Source organism: Vigna umbellata, chromosome 11 (assembly GCF_029865625.1).
Source record: "Vigna umbellata cultivar VRB3 chromosome 11, Vumbellata_1.0, whole genome shotgun sequence".
NCBI lineage: Eukaryota > Viridiplantae > Streptophyta > Magnoliopsida > Fabales > Fabaceae > Vigna > Vigna umbellata.
The window spans coordinates 3,980,836-3,998,374 of NC_142175.1; the positions used below are offsets into that span (position 1 = coordinate 3,980,836).

Here is a 17,539-nt window from a genome sequence, read left to right on the forward strand (position 1 = left end):
GACTCCATCCTAAACTAGCAGCCATATATTATAGACCCTATTTGGTTCTACAACAAATTGGAGTAGTTTCATTCAACTTATTACAACTTCCAGAATAGTTTCATACATCCTGTTTTCTATGTTTCACAACTTATAAAAGCTCCAAGGGATCATCTAGTGGAACTACCACAAAGTTATAGGGGAGATTGACAATTTTAAACAATGAATAAAAATGAAGATGTTATTCATCAACCGTTGGTGCAATGGTAAAACAAACCTTTTATAAAGCACAAAGTTAGAATACCTTATTCTTAGGTAGGCTACACCAATTAAGAGGGTCAACAATTACAATTCTAGTATGGTTAGCATGTTTTTCTTTTGATTCAAGATTTAATTGAATAAGATTTCTAGGTTTTCTTCAGTGGTGTCCAGAACACAAGTCAAGGTAAGCCAACTTCAAGTGAAGTGATATGATATATTCACATAAAGAGGGAGAAAATTAAGGAAATCAAATATATAATATCAACTATAACAAATAAAGCTACCATACTTTAATAGATAACAAACCCTGAGTAGGAATTGCCAATTCAAAATATTATCATTTTAGCTTGTACAATTCAAACTATTATCTTTTTTATGCAGAAAAGGGCTTCTAAACCGTACAATACAAAATAGAGTATAGATCTTGAAGTTCCTTCCTCAATACTTAATATAAAAGTCTTTTATTACACTAAAAGAGAATTTCTAGATTTTTTACAATATATAAAGCACTTTAGGAAGTGCATTCTATGATGTATAATCTGAAAATTTCTACACACTAAAAACATTTTAGTGTTGCAAATTCCAAAAACACTTACAGAATTCTTCTATCTAAGAAATTTGTAAATCAACCAATCTAAATCATGTGAAAAACCCACAAATATAAAATAAAGAAAGTAAATCTCACATCTTTCATGACAAAAGTAACAACATTTGTGACGATAATCAATAGGATAATAATGACGGTGACGACGACAACACAAATAAATTGTAACATTAATAATCATTAAGAGTGTAATAAACAAGAAAAAATAATAATAGAAGACAAACTAAGAAAGGTTCAAGGGTAGTTTGTCTTTTAAACAATCCTATTACGTGTAAGAGAAACTTATGGCTTTAAAAAGCAATCCCTAAAAATAAATTTTAGATGAACTTATGATAAAACTAGATTCAAATAACAATGAGATCTTTCCAAAGCTTTCTCTACTATATTTCTTTGAAATAATTTAAGATTATATAATGCATAAATTCAATTTGAATGGTATAACCTGAAATTAAAAAAATATATTTTGAATTGCAAACTCAAAAAAACTTATTAGAGATGTTACAATTTAAAATATATTTCCAAATTCAAAATATATTCCACAGTATACAATTCAAAAGTATTTTTAAAGTGTACAATTCAAAATATATTTTCAAATTTCTTAATCCACAAATATGCTTTAGATTGTACATTTAATTTTTTTTTTCAAATTAGGTAGTCTAGATTAAATAATTTATAAATACATTCTTAACTGTAAAATTTGAAATATATTTTCAAATTATGAAATCCATAAATGTAATATAGATTACATAATGTAAAAATTTATTTTGAATCCGCATAATCAGAAAACACATTCCAAATTATATAAACCTAGAATCCAAATATATAATCCAGAGTAATTTAAAATTTATTTTCTGACAACATGGTAATCCATAAACGTATTATATAACATATCATCAAACTCCACAGACCAAAAATATAAAGCACAGTATTTAAGACCTTTCCAACACCCATGGAGATACAGGAAGAAACCGGGGTGAGAAAAAGAAATTGTGTTATCCCTTCTCAGTCCATCAAAACAAGGCCGTCTAAAACATTAGGAAATCCTGAAATTGGACTCTTTCCTAAGATTTAAATCAAAGGCGCAATTTTAATATTTTAAATCATCAACAAGGTCATCTGCAGAGCACAGTATCTGCTTACATAGGTGTTGTACATGACTGAGCAAAAGGTAAACACTATTACAAGGTTTGCAGTAACCATAAAAACATTCATTCACCATTTTTAACCTTGATTTTTCTTCTTATCAACTTTCCCTTTACAAAAGTATTTACATGATAAGAATTCGTTCAATAAGCGTTTAGTTAAGCTTTTAACGGAAGCACCCCTCAAGTCCTCCATGGATTCCACTCCGGGAGAGATCGACCTAGGAACATTCATATTTGATGCATGATAGTGCTCTACTTTTTCATCAATTGCCTCATATATAAGATAAATTGATGTCTTGTTAACAGTTATTCTGTTCCAGAAAACAACAACAATTTGCACCTTGTTTCCAGGCTCAATGTTTGATAGTACCCTCTGCCACTCCTCATCATCAAACGACGCTAATGCATTTCTCTTATAAAGCTGAATGGTGCTCTTTGTGTGATTTATCACCAACAAATTTTTCAGGCCGTCTGATGTTATACTGTCTGAGGAAGAATAATGGATATGGCACATCATTGTCTTCAAGCTACGCCCATTCACTTCAGGAATTTCAAAAGTCACAGAAGAACCTTCGCTGCTGAAAGTTAACCAATCTGGATAACAATCGCCAGGTAGCAAACAATCACCAGGTAGCAAACAATCACCGCCATTACTCGTAGTCATATTCTGTAAAAATAAAGATATATGTGCTGAAAGTTCATCAATCGTTGCATCAATACCACTTATTATAAAACAAGATAATAAATCCTTTTATCATGAACTAAAATTATGATTCTTAGCCAAACAGTATCCTAAATGATGATAACTTGGATGAAGGAAGTTGTTAAGAGATTTAATGTTATGCATAAGAATGTCATTATTATTCTCTTTTAATAGCAGAATATATGATGGAAGTTAAATAAAATCTGTTGTATGATAATTTTAAAGTAGTGTGATTAAAATATCATCTTTAAATCTTTCTGTTGGCAGTGTATAATTGATGTATTAAAATAATTCAACTGCCATAAATAAGTAGATTTTTTAATTTTATAAAAATATTATAATTAGATGCATTTAAGAGAGAAAGAGAAAGAAACGAACCTGCAAAATTCTCTGTTTCAGAATATGTGTGATTTCCCAACTGCTTCCCATTTGAATTAAAAGTGTCTTCTCAAACAATTTAGATCTTGAATTGCTTTCAATTAATGTAAATACATTCTGCATTTGTGATGTTGTTCCATATGACTCCGATTCTTCAGAATTTGTCGCATTTAAAGCATCCAAAATACTCGTTGTATCTCGAGAAAGTTGAAGATCAGAACCACACTCTATCCAAAGACTTTGAAGCTTTGGAAGCTCCTCAGATATATATGATAGCTGATTGGAACTGCTATTTTGTACATCTAAAGAAACAAGAGAAGACATGTCCACCAATGTTTGAACACGAGAAGACAGACTATTTACTGGTGACATCCAAGACCAAATGATAGAGGGAAACACATCGCGGGAAAATCCTTCATAACCACATAATGAAATATATCCAATACTTTTAGATCTGACTATTGAAAAGGGCACCCTTCTTATAGCAGTCTTGTCAGCAACAAGGGTTGTCAAAGACTCCATCTGTTCTATGTCCTCTTCCAACTTATCAATCTTTAGACAACCCGAAAGAATGAGTGTTTTAAGAGATTTCAACTTATAGATACTTCTTGGAAGGTTACGAAGGCTAATACAATCTTGAAAGTTTATTAGTAGAACTTTGGTGAGATGACCAATGGTATATGAAACTTCAGACAGCCTTGGACAATCCATGAGTATAAGCTTTTCAAGATTAGGCAAATTCAAAAAGTCTGGTGTCTTTGTTAAATAATGAGAATGGCTAAGATTAAGAATTTTCAACTTCTCCATCAGCTAAAAAAAAATACAATGGAAATAAATTAGATAAAAAAACACAAAAATAAATGAAAGCAATTAAAATATGCCATGAACAGTGAAGTGGGATGTTAAATATATACTCATGATGCCCTTTTTGTAGTTCCATTATATTTTGGTTTAGCTTTTACTTTTGTGTAGGCAAGGCTATCCTCATTACTTTCGGTTGACACTTCATACTTCTTTTATTGAGTAAAAAACATGCTTTGTATAAGTATCAAAGTTGACCATAGTGGTGGCACTGAAATAGTGCAGATTCAGTTGGTTGTCCTATTGAAAAAGGATCCACAACAGGATATTGTGCATTCATTAGAAGGAACATTGTCTCCTAGAAGAGCAAGAAAAATAGATACTTGTTTGGTTAATTCAAAGCTTTTGGTTAATTCAAAGCACATCCTCCTTGTGGTGAATCTTAAAGGTACTCTGTTTCCCTCTGATATTCAAATGATGCTTTTGTAATAAGAGAAGTCTAGGAAGTATCATGCAGCTATTTGAGATGTATGGCTCTGCTTCGGGTCAGTGGCTCAATAGGGCTGAAAGCCATTTTTACACTGGCAACACTCCTATCTCCTTTAATAAAGTAATTAAAGTATCTTGGGTTTAGATACTTGTTTGGGTGTTCCCCTTTTTCAAGGTGCGCATAAATCTAGATTTCTTAGACTTATTGCTGATAATATTAAAAATAAATTGAGCTATTGGAAAGGTAAGTTGTTGAGTATGATGGGTAGGATCCAATCGATTAGTTCTATTATTATTGGGGTTATTCATTGCAACTTTTAGGTTTATAAATGACCAATTAATTTGCTCTAAAAGGTGGAGGACTGGATTTGTAATTACATCCAGACCGAAGATATCTTGAAAGCTTACGTTATGACTATTAAATGGGAGACTTTGTGATCTCATAAGCATGATGGTGTGATCAATCTTAGAGAAGAAAACAATATAAACATGCTTAAGTTGGTTTGGAGTTTAATTTATGGTAATTTGAATTGGTCTCAAGTTATGAGAGCGGGTTTTCTAAATAAGTATAATCAAAGAATTGTTCATAAATCTTCATCTATTTGACCTGACATTAATGATTGGCATGATGTTGTTCTTCAAAATTCTAATTGTTGGTAGTCAATATGTTAATTTCTAGAATGATGCTTGGCATTTTGATATTTCTATCTTTCAGCATCTTGGAATTCCTAAAACCTGGGTGTCAGCTCAAGTCTAAGGTTTGTGATGCCTTTAATGGCATTGGTTGGCACATCCCAAGTATTTGTAATATCAATTTTATTGATAAGCTTTACCTTCCCGCATTCGTTTTCATTTTTTAAGCCTTTTGTTTAGAGGTTGTTTATTCTCTGCATGAGTTTGGTTTTGTCCCTTCATTTTCCTTGTATCTTTTTCCTTTCTTTTACTGATTTTTCATGTGGTGGCATGTGATTCTTGAAACTTTAAAATGTCAACCTAGTTCGGATGTTAAAGTTTCATAATAATGCTTAATATGATTTAAATAAAAAAAAAAAAAAGAACAACGCATGAAATCCAAAAAACTAAATACCTGAGTCGCTTTCCACACCATGGTAATCTTACTATTTTCTAACTCAATAGAAACTAGACTTCCTTGATAAAAGCTTGTTGGTATGAAGGCAAAAGGAAATCCATGCCAACAAAGCCATCTCAGGTCTTTGGAAAGATATTCAAAATCTCCAACAAGTTCTACACCAGAAAGTTGCAGCAACCTGAGTTTCTTCATGTTCATAAATGCTTTAGTGCACAGAGATTTTGTATTACTTCTAGGTAACTTCAAAGTCAATCCCTCAATAAATTTTGTTCCCTATCACAGAAAAAAGGAACGGTAAAATATGCATAGCTAAAGATATATGACAGTAAAATCACTTATGAAAAAGACCATAATTTTTTCTGTAGGAGCTATAAGAGGAAACGAACAGTTCACAACCAAACAATTTTTAAAAATTCTTGTGACAAGCAATTGACCAAATGAATGCTAAAACAGCCAACTTACAAAGGTGTATATTGTTTCCTTTAGCTTTATATATTTGTAATAATAAAATAACAAATGAAGGTCTTACAGTTTCTTTTGATAACACATCAAGCACATCCTCATGAAACCATAACCTGCTACGCTCCTCAAGCTCCATTGGTGATTTTGAACGAATTATTTCCCTTCCCATGTCCCGTAGCAAATCATGCATTCCAAGTTGGTTCTTATCATCCACAGTTACAAGACTTCGCTCTACCAAGACACGTATTCCATTTTCTGCGAAAAGTCCACAACCATTCAATATATGTATAACATCATTTCGATCCTTTCCTATAAAGAAACATGCTATGTCAAGGAATATTCCTTTCTCAGTATCATCACTTAAACCATCATAGCTTATTTTTAACTTCTCCTGTACTTCATCATTAGGAATTTTCCTAAGTTTTTCCAATACAGTCTTCCATTCTGTTACCTCCATATCAAACAAATAAGACCCAAGGACTTCAAGAGCAAGTGGCAAGCCCCCAGCATAAGCAACTACGTTTCTTGAAAGTTCAATAAAATCTTCTTTGGGACTTGCTTGTTTAAATGCATGCCAACTAAAAAGCTCAATAGATTCATCTACATTCATTCCTGTCATTGCGAAAACTTGATCAACTCTTTTCCCTCTAAGTAAATGTATGTCTCTGGTTGTGATGATTATTCTACTCCCTGAACCAAACCATTCACGATTTCCACACAAAGCATTTAATTGCTGTAATTTATTTACATCATCAAGTATAAGAAGTATCCTTTTATGGCGAAGTCTTTCTCTTAGTATAACTTTTCCTGATTCAATGTTATGTATCTTTATATTGTTTTCTTTGTGGATATCAAATAGAAGTTGTTGTTGTAAGCAAACGTGGCCAGCTTCTTGCCCCCAAACGTCCCTAATATCTGCAAGGAAACTCCTTCCCTCAAAATTTTGCCCAATCTTATTGTAAATTGCTTTTGCAATAGTTGTTTTACCGATGCCTCCCATCCCCCATACCCCAAGTAGTAGAACATCGTTTGATTGTTTTTGTTGTAGCAATTGAACCATTTCTTGCACTCGAGATTCTACTCCGACAGGATTATGGGCAACAAACAACTCTATCTTGTCCAACAAACTTGTAACATTTTTAACAATATTTTTCACAGCTTCACTTTCATTCCTACAAGGAAACCCGCGCTATATGCATCAATATAAAAGCAAAATTTGATTAAAAAGTTATACTTGTACAACTCTGTGTTACTTCAATAAGTTTATCTAATGCACTGTTTTTTCTATGAACTATTTTGTAGCACATGTGTTAATAACTATCCTTCAGAATATGACAAAAAATAATCAGAGAAAGTAGAAGTGTTTCATTACCTAGAATTAAGGATTACAACCCCGGAGATGCCAGCAGCTTCATGAAGTGCGTCCCTAGCATGCTTCTCGATGTAGTTGATCTCATTATCCGTTATTCCTCTTCATAGATATTATGGATGTTATTTAGTATTTTTAGAGACGAAGTTCAGTAAAATTGGGACAAGATGGGTGTTTCATTACCTGTAGTGCTGGACTACCAACCTCGAAATTTCAGCAGCCTCACAGAGTGCGATCCTCCAAAATTCTACAAGGCTCTCTATCCGATTGTAAGCCTTCAGCTTTTGAAAACTGTCATAATGTCATGAATTTAATAAATGTTAGTATCAGACACAATGTTAAGTAACAACATGAAAACACAAAGTGTTTCAATTATCTCTCCAAGAGGAGTGGTAGTGAGAATCTCTTTAACACTCTTTCTAACCTTTACTATTTGTTTAAATTCATTAGAACTTTCAACTTTATATAGGTTTAATTTCTAAACCATGAAGAATGTTCATAAAATGAGAGAAAATGTAAGGACCAAGTTAAATTATTTAAGAGTAGAAGTAGTTTAAATGAGATGAAATATGAATATTTTTTATTTAAGCTATAAAACTTATATATAGAAAAAGTTATTTATTCGAAATTTATTTGACAAAAATCATCACCATCTCTCTAAAATCTTTTTTTTTTTTTTGCCTTCACTCCAAATTTCTGAAATAGTCATTCATCCTTTCACCTTAGAGATCCTGGTTGAGAGCAGAACACTTTTGAGCAAGTTTTTATTTGCCCTTTTCTTTTCTTGTGTTAGTTTTGGAGAAGGGTTTCATGCTTAAGATAGGGTTTTAAACGTGACATTTTTGGGGCAAAAACAAACCTCCATTACTCTAGAGCATGATAGTATGTTTAGATCACTGATCAAAGTATTTTATCCACAAGTTAGCCTTTCTATGATAGTAGTGAAGCTGGGAGCTTAAGCTTAATCAGAAGAAAATAAAATTAAAAAGGTAAGAAAAATTAGTTTTATTTATGATAAAATTTTAGGGTAAAAGATTTCCACTGTCTATATCTGGCTTGGTGATAATAGTCACAATAAAATATTTTATGCATAATTTGTTATGAATTGTTTGTGGTTGAAATAGTTGTGCAAGTATTTAATGAAATTGGTTGGTTTAAGTTCGCAACTGGTTTAAATTCTAGTTTAAAAATCAGAGATACATGTTGATTTAAGATACGATTATTTTTAGTGCAAATAAGTTTGGTTTGATAATATAAGATTGAAATCATTAGATGCAAATGTATTTTTTTTTTAACTTTTTTAAGTATGGGAACAAAAATAAAGTGTCATCGATTTTAATTTTTCTGAAAAGCTGAAATTTAAAAGGAAATTTGAGGGTAAAAGAAATTTAAAATGGAAATTTGAGTGATATTAAATTCCAATAAAGAAAAAGGAAACTCCTTTGGTATCACTTTTTTAATTGAATGAATTTGAGGTTTATTATATATATATATATATATATATATATATGTTGTATTATGATGATAAGTAGTAAATTAAGTGTTAATGATAGAAACAAAACGAGTTTCAACCAACAGAAGAGAGTGTTGAAAAATAAAAGGTTTTAAGAGAGTTACTAAAGGTCCTCTTACCTTGATATAGAGACTGCACCTCTTGGGATGGCAATAGCCTCATGAAGAGCCTTAGTGCAATTCTCCAAGTGGACTTCTATGTCAATTTTTGTCCTTGATAGATGTTATGAATTTCATAGATATTATGTTTGGGAAAAATAAAGTACAGTAGAAATTTGAAAGGTGGAACTGTTTCAATTACCCGGAATATAGTAGGTTATCCAAATATCTACTACCATAAGCCTCACGAACTTTCTCCCACCAATGATGCTGGAGGTACCATATCTCAGAATGAACCATCCCCAGTACAGAACTTGATAAACGTTACCAATTTCATAAATTTACTTTTAGAGAAAGTGTATCATAACTCTACGAAAGCAGAAAGTGTTTCAATTACCCTAAATCATTGGAATCTAAAATGGTACCAGCTTCCTCAGAAAATGCGTCCCTCCAATGTTCCATGTGGAGTTCTATCGCATTACTAATCTCCATTTCTCCGCTTCATTTATGTGATGAATTTCATAAATGTTATTTTTTAGAGACAATATTTAGTGAAAACATGATCATGCCTTAAATGTTTCAATTACCAGGAATTCAAGACTGCGTCCCCTGAGATGCCAGCAGCCTCAAAAAGTGCCTCCCTACAATGCTTCACGTGTAATTTTATCGCATTAGCAATCCCTGTTTCTCCACTGTATATATATGTAATCAATTTCGTAAGCGAAGTAGAAACAGAAAACTAGGAAGCATTTGTAATACAGTAAGAATTTCAACTCATCTCATTAAACAGTGCTATACCAATTTATATAGCAAATGAGTTTTACAACTGAGCAGAACAAACCAACCATATTAACTGACAGAAAACTTATTTAACTTACTATTACTAGACCAGATCTATCTTTTGCAATTGATGTTTTTAATCAATAATGTAGACTCCTTGTATTAACCATTGGAATGCTTGGTATCCTAAGATACCTCAAAAAGGACTCCAAGAAAAGGTCTGCTATATGAAGATAAAGGAAATACCCAAATCTCTAGGTATTGTGATACTACTTAGGTAGGCTCTACTATAGTATGTAATATTTTCCTTCAGTAGGCTCTACTATAGTATGTAATATTTTCCTTCAGGGAAACATTATATCTTGGAAAATTAAGAAATAAAATATAGTTGTCTAATTAACAACTGAAGTTATATAGGGCAATGGTGTCTCTTACTTTATATTGGTGAAACAATTCCTTTAAGAACTTAACTTTTGTGAGATTTAGAAAATCAAAATGTATTGTGAAAACCAAGCTACTCACCACATTGCTTCCAATCCAGTGTTTTCATCATAGAACTAAAAATATAGAAATTTCACTTTGTTTAGGAAAAGATGTTGTCCAAGGAAATTTGTACTAAGTTTGTCAAATCAATAACTTGCTTATGTGTTAACAAAATCCTTAAGGGGACCTCAAATTGAATTATTTTGTTCCAAGTACATGCAATTTGTATGCTCCATCTTGAGGAAGAGTGTTAGAATAGATACTAAATATAGGAAGGAGTTAGTTTCATTAAATATAGGTAGGAAGTAGTTGTATTGGAAAATTGCTATATAATGTACCTATGAGTTATACTTATTTGTACTTAAGAATTTAGGTTGATCTTTGCTCTTCCTTATGCTTACTGTATCAAAATTATATCAATATAAATATGAAAACGTATGAGATGAGTGTTCAAGCTGTCTCAAACTCTGTCGAATATAGTCTCTTTTATTTCTCAACTCCTCCTTCTAAGACCTTTATTCTTTGGACCCTAGAGATGAGTTCATTAGGAATTGTGTAACTATAGTTGTTCCTTTCTTTCCGTGATTGTTGCATGAAACTACTTTATTGTTACATGAAACTACTGATCACTTATCCTTTAAGTAGTCAAATTTTGATGTTAGTTGAGTAGCATCACATATCAACACAAAAATATTGTGTTAAGCAAGGAAGTAATGAGAGGGGTTCCAAAGTGTATTATAGGAAGAAATTTATTGTATTCTTTTTTGCTGAGAAAAAAAAATAGTAGTTAGTTGTTACAGGGAGTGAAACTTCTGACAAAGTCTTTATATTCTTGCAGAATGTTAAGATAGGAAGGATTTTTGTTGTGATAGGAAATGTCCTGTGTGAAAGGAAGAATTGTTCTCTGTAAGCGGAAGCTTGAGCTTTGAGTTGATAATTGTTGAATAATACAAAAAGGGGATCCATTTTCTACGTTTGTTCAATCTTGTTGTCTTTTCATTAGAAGGCAGGTACTAGTTTGGCCCAACCTACCGAATCTCATCAAAGGGATATAATGGAAAGTTGAGTATGTTGAAAAGATGGTAGTGAACAAGGTTGTAGCAGAATTGAAAACAAATATCTAGAATAGACGTGATATTCCACATTTTAGGTTTTCCTATTAGGTTTGATTTGGTTACCCCACTTATTTTGTTAATAATGTGCAGAATGTTTGATATGATTGATTGAAACAGGTTATAATGTAACCTAGTTAATATTATAACCTATACAGTGATGCAATAGAAGAAAGTGTTTGAATTACCATGGATCTAGTAATGCAACCTCTGAGGTGCTAACAGGCTCACAAAATACCTCCCTCCATTGCTTCACGAGGAAGTCCATCGGATCATCAATCTTCTCTTTTCTGATTCACACAAGTTGCGAATTTCATAAATGTTATTTTTAGAGAAAATGTACATGAAAGCAGGAAATATTTCAATTACCCAAAGTTTCCTACAAACCTAAATGGGATTTCAGCACCTTTAAAAAGTCCCGCCATCGACTGCCTCACGAGGATCTCTATACTTTCAGCAATATTCATTTTCCCCCTTAATACATGTGATGAATACCATGATTATTATTTTGACAGACAATGTTCAGTAAAAATTAATAAAGCACGAAGACTTTCTATTACCTTGGATTTAAGTCTAAAATCTTTGAGATCTGTACAACCTCAAGAAGTGTCTCTTTCCAATGGTCCTGGAGTTTGTCTACTCTTTCCATCCTACTACATACACGTTATGAATTTGAAAAATGTTATTCTTGGAAACAATGTTGTGTAAAAATCTGTGATATAGGAAGATTAATATCAATCTGAGGAAGCAGAGAAGCTTCATTGCCTGGAACATAGGATTTCAACCGCTGAGATGCCACCAATCTCACGAAGAATCTTCCACCAACTCTCACGAAGAGTCTTCCACCAACTCTGCTTCCAATCCAGAACCTTTTTCTCCTCCTCTTTAGAAAACTTGCTTAAAAGATGTTGAAATGCTTTCCCAAAGTCGCCTCTTTGATGACGTACTTCAGAGGGGTCAACGTCGTAAAACACTGGTAGTACCACATTCCCTATGGTTCTGTGACACTCCATTATTTTCTCCAACTCTTTCATACACCAAAACGACTCTGCATAATTTTTTGAGAAAACAACAATAGAAATTCGAGACTCTTGGATGGCTAGCCGCAAAGAGGGTGAAATTTGCTTTCCCCGTGGAAGTGACTCGTCATCCTTGAAAACAAAGATTCCTGCATTCTGAAGAGCCGTGTAGAGATGCGAAGTGAAAGAAGAACGAGTATCTTCCCCTCTGAAACTCAGAAACACTTCAAAGTTTCCGCCGTCCATTTCCTGGTACCGCTCACGAAGAAAATCCATTTCCATCTCATCATCGCTACCTGAGAGAGACATGGAAGAGACCAACCTTCTTTGTTGCCGTCGAAAGTGAAGCCTCAGGAGCAATGCTTAGGAGCAAATCGCAACCATTCTACTCATTGGTTGAAAGTTCTAACAATACAATAATGACGACCACAAATCATTGCCGACGACTTTCTCACGTCAACTTTTAAATTTATATTTTAAAAGTTAAAAAAATAAAATAAAAGAATTGTAGTTAAACTTTAAATTTATATTTTAAAAGTTAAAAAAATAAAATAAAAGAATTGTAGTTAAACTTTACTGTGAAATCTTATCTTTTTTAAAGTTTTTAAACCTTTACTATTATAAATATAAATCACTAGTGAATATAAAATAATAACTATTCATTTATTCTCGGTATAATAAAATCATTATGACACATTAATTTTAAATATGTCTTATTTAAATTTTATTAATGGTAATAATTAAGATAATTAAATAGGTCTTTAAAATTTTTAATAACTGTTAGATAATTTTATAGGATAACTGTAAATTAAAAAAATCTTAAATTTGAATAAAATTAATAGAATTAAAAATTTTATATTAAAATTATTATTTTGTAATCATATTATAACATATATGTCAATAGTTATTTTATTAAATCGTAGATCCTATATGATAGTTACAGAAGCAAAAGTTTGATGGTATGCAGATATGCATTTAAATATTGATTAAATAATAATTTAATAAAAAACAAAAATTAAACCTTAAATTAAAAATAAAGAGGAAAGAAACTTGTATATATCTAGTTTATAAACCATTAATTTTTAACTTAATATGTTCCAATAATTTTTCTTGTATCTTAAAGAAACCGTGGTATCCAAATTATGAAACTTCTGAAGTGTTGAATTAATATGAATAGAATATAAGGGAATAACCATAATTTTCTGTTTTGCTACAAAATTAATGTACAGGTGCAAAAAGGAGTTAAAATCAATGAATTTCTATTAAGTACATTTTATATATATATATATATAAATTTGATTTTGTTTTTCATTAACTGGAAAATGCTTTGGTTTAAATAGGGTAATTATTTTTTTATGAATTCCAAAAAATTTATAATAAAATATGTTATTTAGATAAAAAATGTAACATCCCAATATATATAGTGTAAACTATAATAAAGAGAAGCAACATGTATGATAAAGAAAAAGTACAGTTATTCATCTAAGACATAAAGTGATATTTTTACAGTCATCCAAAAACAACTATAAATTTAAAACTTTATATACAGACTGAAGAATATTCCAAAACTATATACAAGGCTCTAAAGAACAGAAATTACTACTCAGCAGCAGCATCGCCTCCATCCAAGGCTTGCTCCAAAGAGACCCCTTCTTCTGCTGCTCACATCCAAAGGATGGTCATCGCAGAAGAAGAACAGCATAACATACAAAACATAAGCACACAACAGGGTAAGCTAGTTTAAACAAAGATAAATCATACAACAATTTATTTCAATTCATACAAGCATATTATACATTCACATCACTTGAACCCTTCATACATAACACACACTGACTCTGACTGTCCGGACTTAGAATGATTGCCGAGCTATGACAGGTCTTGCACTCGTGGTGGCTTCTACTGCTTTGCAAAGCCATTGCCAATGGGTTTCACCCTACCACACTCACGAGGTTAGTCCGTTATCACTCACCTTGGGCCATATTGGAAGCACCCAAGACTAGGACCTCCTGCTACTCCTCACGACATGGATCAATCCTCTCTACTTGAGAATGAAAGACTATTGGAGTTTCAGGATAACCCCCAAGACTAAGCTCCTACATTCATTCTAAACTTACTTGAATCTCAACTAGAGATTCCACTTTGAATCACAACAAGGCACCACCATGTCTCCTCTCCTTGAGGATCATGGAATTACGTCCATACCATACTGAAACTTTACACTTTTTGATTATAACATACCACAATCACCACAGATATTACATGATACAACCTCAACTTACTTCATACAACACTCATTGATTCATATCAAACAACATAAGAGTACACAAAACTTGAACTAGAACGTACCCCTCGCATAGCGCACACACTCGCCTAGCGAGGCTATAAGCTTCTCGCACAACGACCTAACTCGCCTTGCGGAAAACCTTAGACAGAGACCAACTACTCTGGATCTCTCGCATAGCGGCTAAACTGGCTATACGAATAAAGTATGAAAAGCATCAGACCCCTACCCCTCGCATAGCGACCCAATCTCGCTACTCCAAAACCTCATCCAGAGACTTGACACCCCCAACCACTCGCAGAGCGAGACCCACTCGCTAATCAAATAAACTGAATAATAGTTCCAGACCCCAACCAGTCGCATAGCGATCTAATTCGCTTTGCGGATTGACAAACATAGAGCAACCCTCTCAATTCACTCGCACAGCGCACCCATTCGCTATGCGGGTACATTGGCAGAGAGCACCTCGCCAAGGTAACTCGCTATGCAAATCCATTCGCACAGCGAGTCTGCATAATCTGCAGAACGAAATTCTGCAGAATTACACAACTCAACCACTCTTTACCACTTCCACTCAACTTGGCCAACTTCTAACACTTCTAATTCGATATATATACTAAATTAAACTTGACTAAAGGGTTCTAAACATTACTAACACCAATCTCAAGTGTTTATACACAAATCTCTACTCTAAAACCTCCAATTCATCAACTTATAGACCCAAAACCAAATCTACTACTTGGAACCTGTTTTTGACCATTGTGGTGACTCAAACCAGTCACATATGACCTATCTACACTACCCCAGCAGTTCTAACAGCCCTTGACCACTACTACTCAAATTCACTATCTCACTTCCTCTCAAATACACTAAACCAGTCCAAAATTCACATTACCCTATACTTCCTCAACACTACAACATATCTCAGTCAATAACAATCACAATTTGCACACATTACAGCATATAGATTAATCCAAATCAATTCATCAATCATAATTCACAGTTTCTACCATTTTAACAGTGAGGAACATACATTCATAAGCTGAAATGTTAACTGCACAACACTTAATCATAGAATTCCTAACATACAACAACAACTGATAATTAAACCACAACCTAGCTTCCCTTACCTCAGAGATACACAGTCCCAAACCAGAAACGTTTCAGTCGTACCTTGCACAACAAGAAAACTCAACAGAAACCTACAACTCACCAATTGGTGATAGAGAATAACACTTATAACCTAAATTGAGCTAGAAAAGGAAGGAAATACTAGTTAATCACATGCAACCAGAATCATTGCATGCTCACAACTCAGAGAAGAACGGACAGAAAAGGGAGACAACTTACCAGCTGAAGAACGAGAAACTGATCGGTCCAAAATCGAGCCCTCAACGCCAGGATCGCCTAGGCACTTCCTGATCGTTGAACAGATAACTCAGCAAGAAGAAATCTTAGAGAGAATTCACATAACTCTGAGGAATAGAGTTCTAGAGAGATGAAATGTTCTTAGAATAATGAGAAGTGTTTATAAGAATTCTATTTATATTATAAGATTATTTTAAAGTAAAATAATCTATCTCATTATTCTAATACACCAATCTGCTCTATAATACTCTATTTTCAGGTCTTTACAAAAAAGTTTAAAAAAAATTAAAATTATAAAATTTTATTATAGTTTTACTAATTGTATTACGTAAAATTAAATTAAAAAATTTCACTTGAATTTGAATCTATTCATATTGACTTAACTTTAAATTGATTCGGTTTGAATTTAGCTAAATCTAATTTTACTTTATTTTCATTTAAACTAATTTATATTGATTTGTAATTGGGTTAACTTAGTCTGATCTAAACCTAGGTCAATACAACTCAATTAAGTTTTAGAATTACTTGACTGACACTTAACTCAAATAAAATGGTTTAATTTGAACTAGTATCAAGTCGACTTGATTTAAGTCAAATCTAAATTAGTTTGTCCTAACTTTAAATGAGTATAATTAAAATACTTTATCCAAATAAAAAAATTAAATTTACAAAAATTTGAAATAATTTATCAAAACATAATATATAAAGAAAAAGTAAACAATTTAAAATATGATTAATTCAAATTTAATGGATTTGAATATCTCATTATTATAAATTTATCTAAAAAAAAACCAAAAGTATAAGCAAACACACTCTTGGTATTATAAGAAAATAATGGGATACTTAAAAACCACTTAGAATTCGATTTTAGAATAGTTAATTTCAAACTAAATCTTTGTATTGTACAAAGCAGAGAAAAAAAGTATAATTTTAAAATAAATAGTAAAAAAATATAATCTGATTTTGCTTTACATATAAATAGTAGAATAAAACTAATTAAAATATACAAATATTAATTGAGTAATCTAATTTAATTTAGAATATAAATTTTAGTTAAATAAGAAAAAAAATTAATTTCAGTTTCTGAAAATTAATTCTCCCTTTACCAAAAGTGTTTTTGTTCACGTTAGATTCATTTTCCCATGTAATATGAAGACGCGTTTGGATATATTAGGAATTATTTAATTTGAGAAAACGTTCTGAATTTTAATTTTATTTTAAATCATATAAAAAATTTAAAGTAGAAAAAAAATCATTCTATTTTTGTGTATAAACAACTGTGGACCAGTCTACACGCTTTATAAACTTAAGTATTAAGTTGGGTGGGTGACTGATGACTTAACGTTGACCACATTGACTTGGTGGTTTGTCCTTCAATTTTTTTTTTCTTTTAAAATATTTGAGGAATCTAAATTTAGATTCAATAACTTTTTTTTTCTATATATACCATTTATTAATATTTTAGGTTAAATAATTTTACATTTAGTTAATAAAATATAATTTACTTTTTGTTTATTAAAATAAATAATTAAATAATTTTTCTTTATTTTAAAATAATTAAATGATTTTTTTAAATTACATACTTTTAAATATATATATAT

At 31.7% G+C, this 17,539-nt stretch overlaps 1 protein-coding gene across 3 annotated transcripts; it reads right to left on the bottom strand.

Moving 5' to 3' along the window:
• Nucleotides 1-1,911: 1,911 nt before the first annotated feature.
• On the bottom strand, nt 1,912-12,711 carry LOC124833112 (disease resistance protein RRS1B-like). Of its 3 annotated transcripts, none has more exons than XM_088101848.1 (14): nt 12,033-12,711; nt 11,828-11,917; nt 11,655-11,741; nt 11,456-11,557; nt 9,480-9,584; nt 9,290-9,391; nt 9,095-9,205; nt 8,914-9,006; nt 7,465-7,572; nt 7,285-7,383; nt 5,980-7,084; nt 5,448-5,723; nt 3,071-3,880; nt 1,912-2,656 (listed from the first exon to the last, which is right to left on the bottom strand). In XM_088101848.1, the coding sequence occupies exons 1-14, from the start codon at nt 12,593-12,595 to the stop codon at nt 2,066-2,068; spliced, it is 4,242 nt and encodes a 1,413-aa protein (XP_087957974.1). In that variant the 5' UTR covers nt 12,596-12,711; the 3' UTR covers nt 1,912-2,065. The 3 variants fall into 3 exon arrangements, with proteins under 3 accessions (XP_087957974.1, XP_087957973.1, XP_047163454.2); XM_088101847.1 differs by having other exon boundaries at nt 11,828-11,920; XM_047307498.2 differs by lacking the exon at nt 12,033-12,711 and having other exon boundaries at nt 11,674-11,741; nt 11,828-11,871.
• Nucleotides 12,712-17,539: the final 4,828 nt, after the last annotated feature.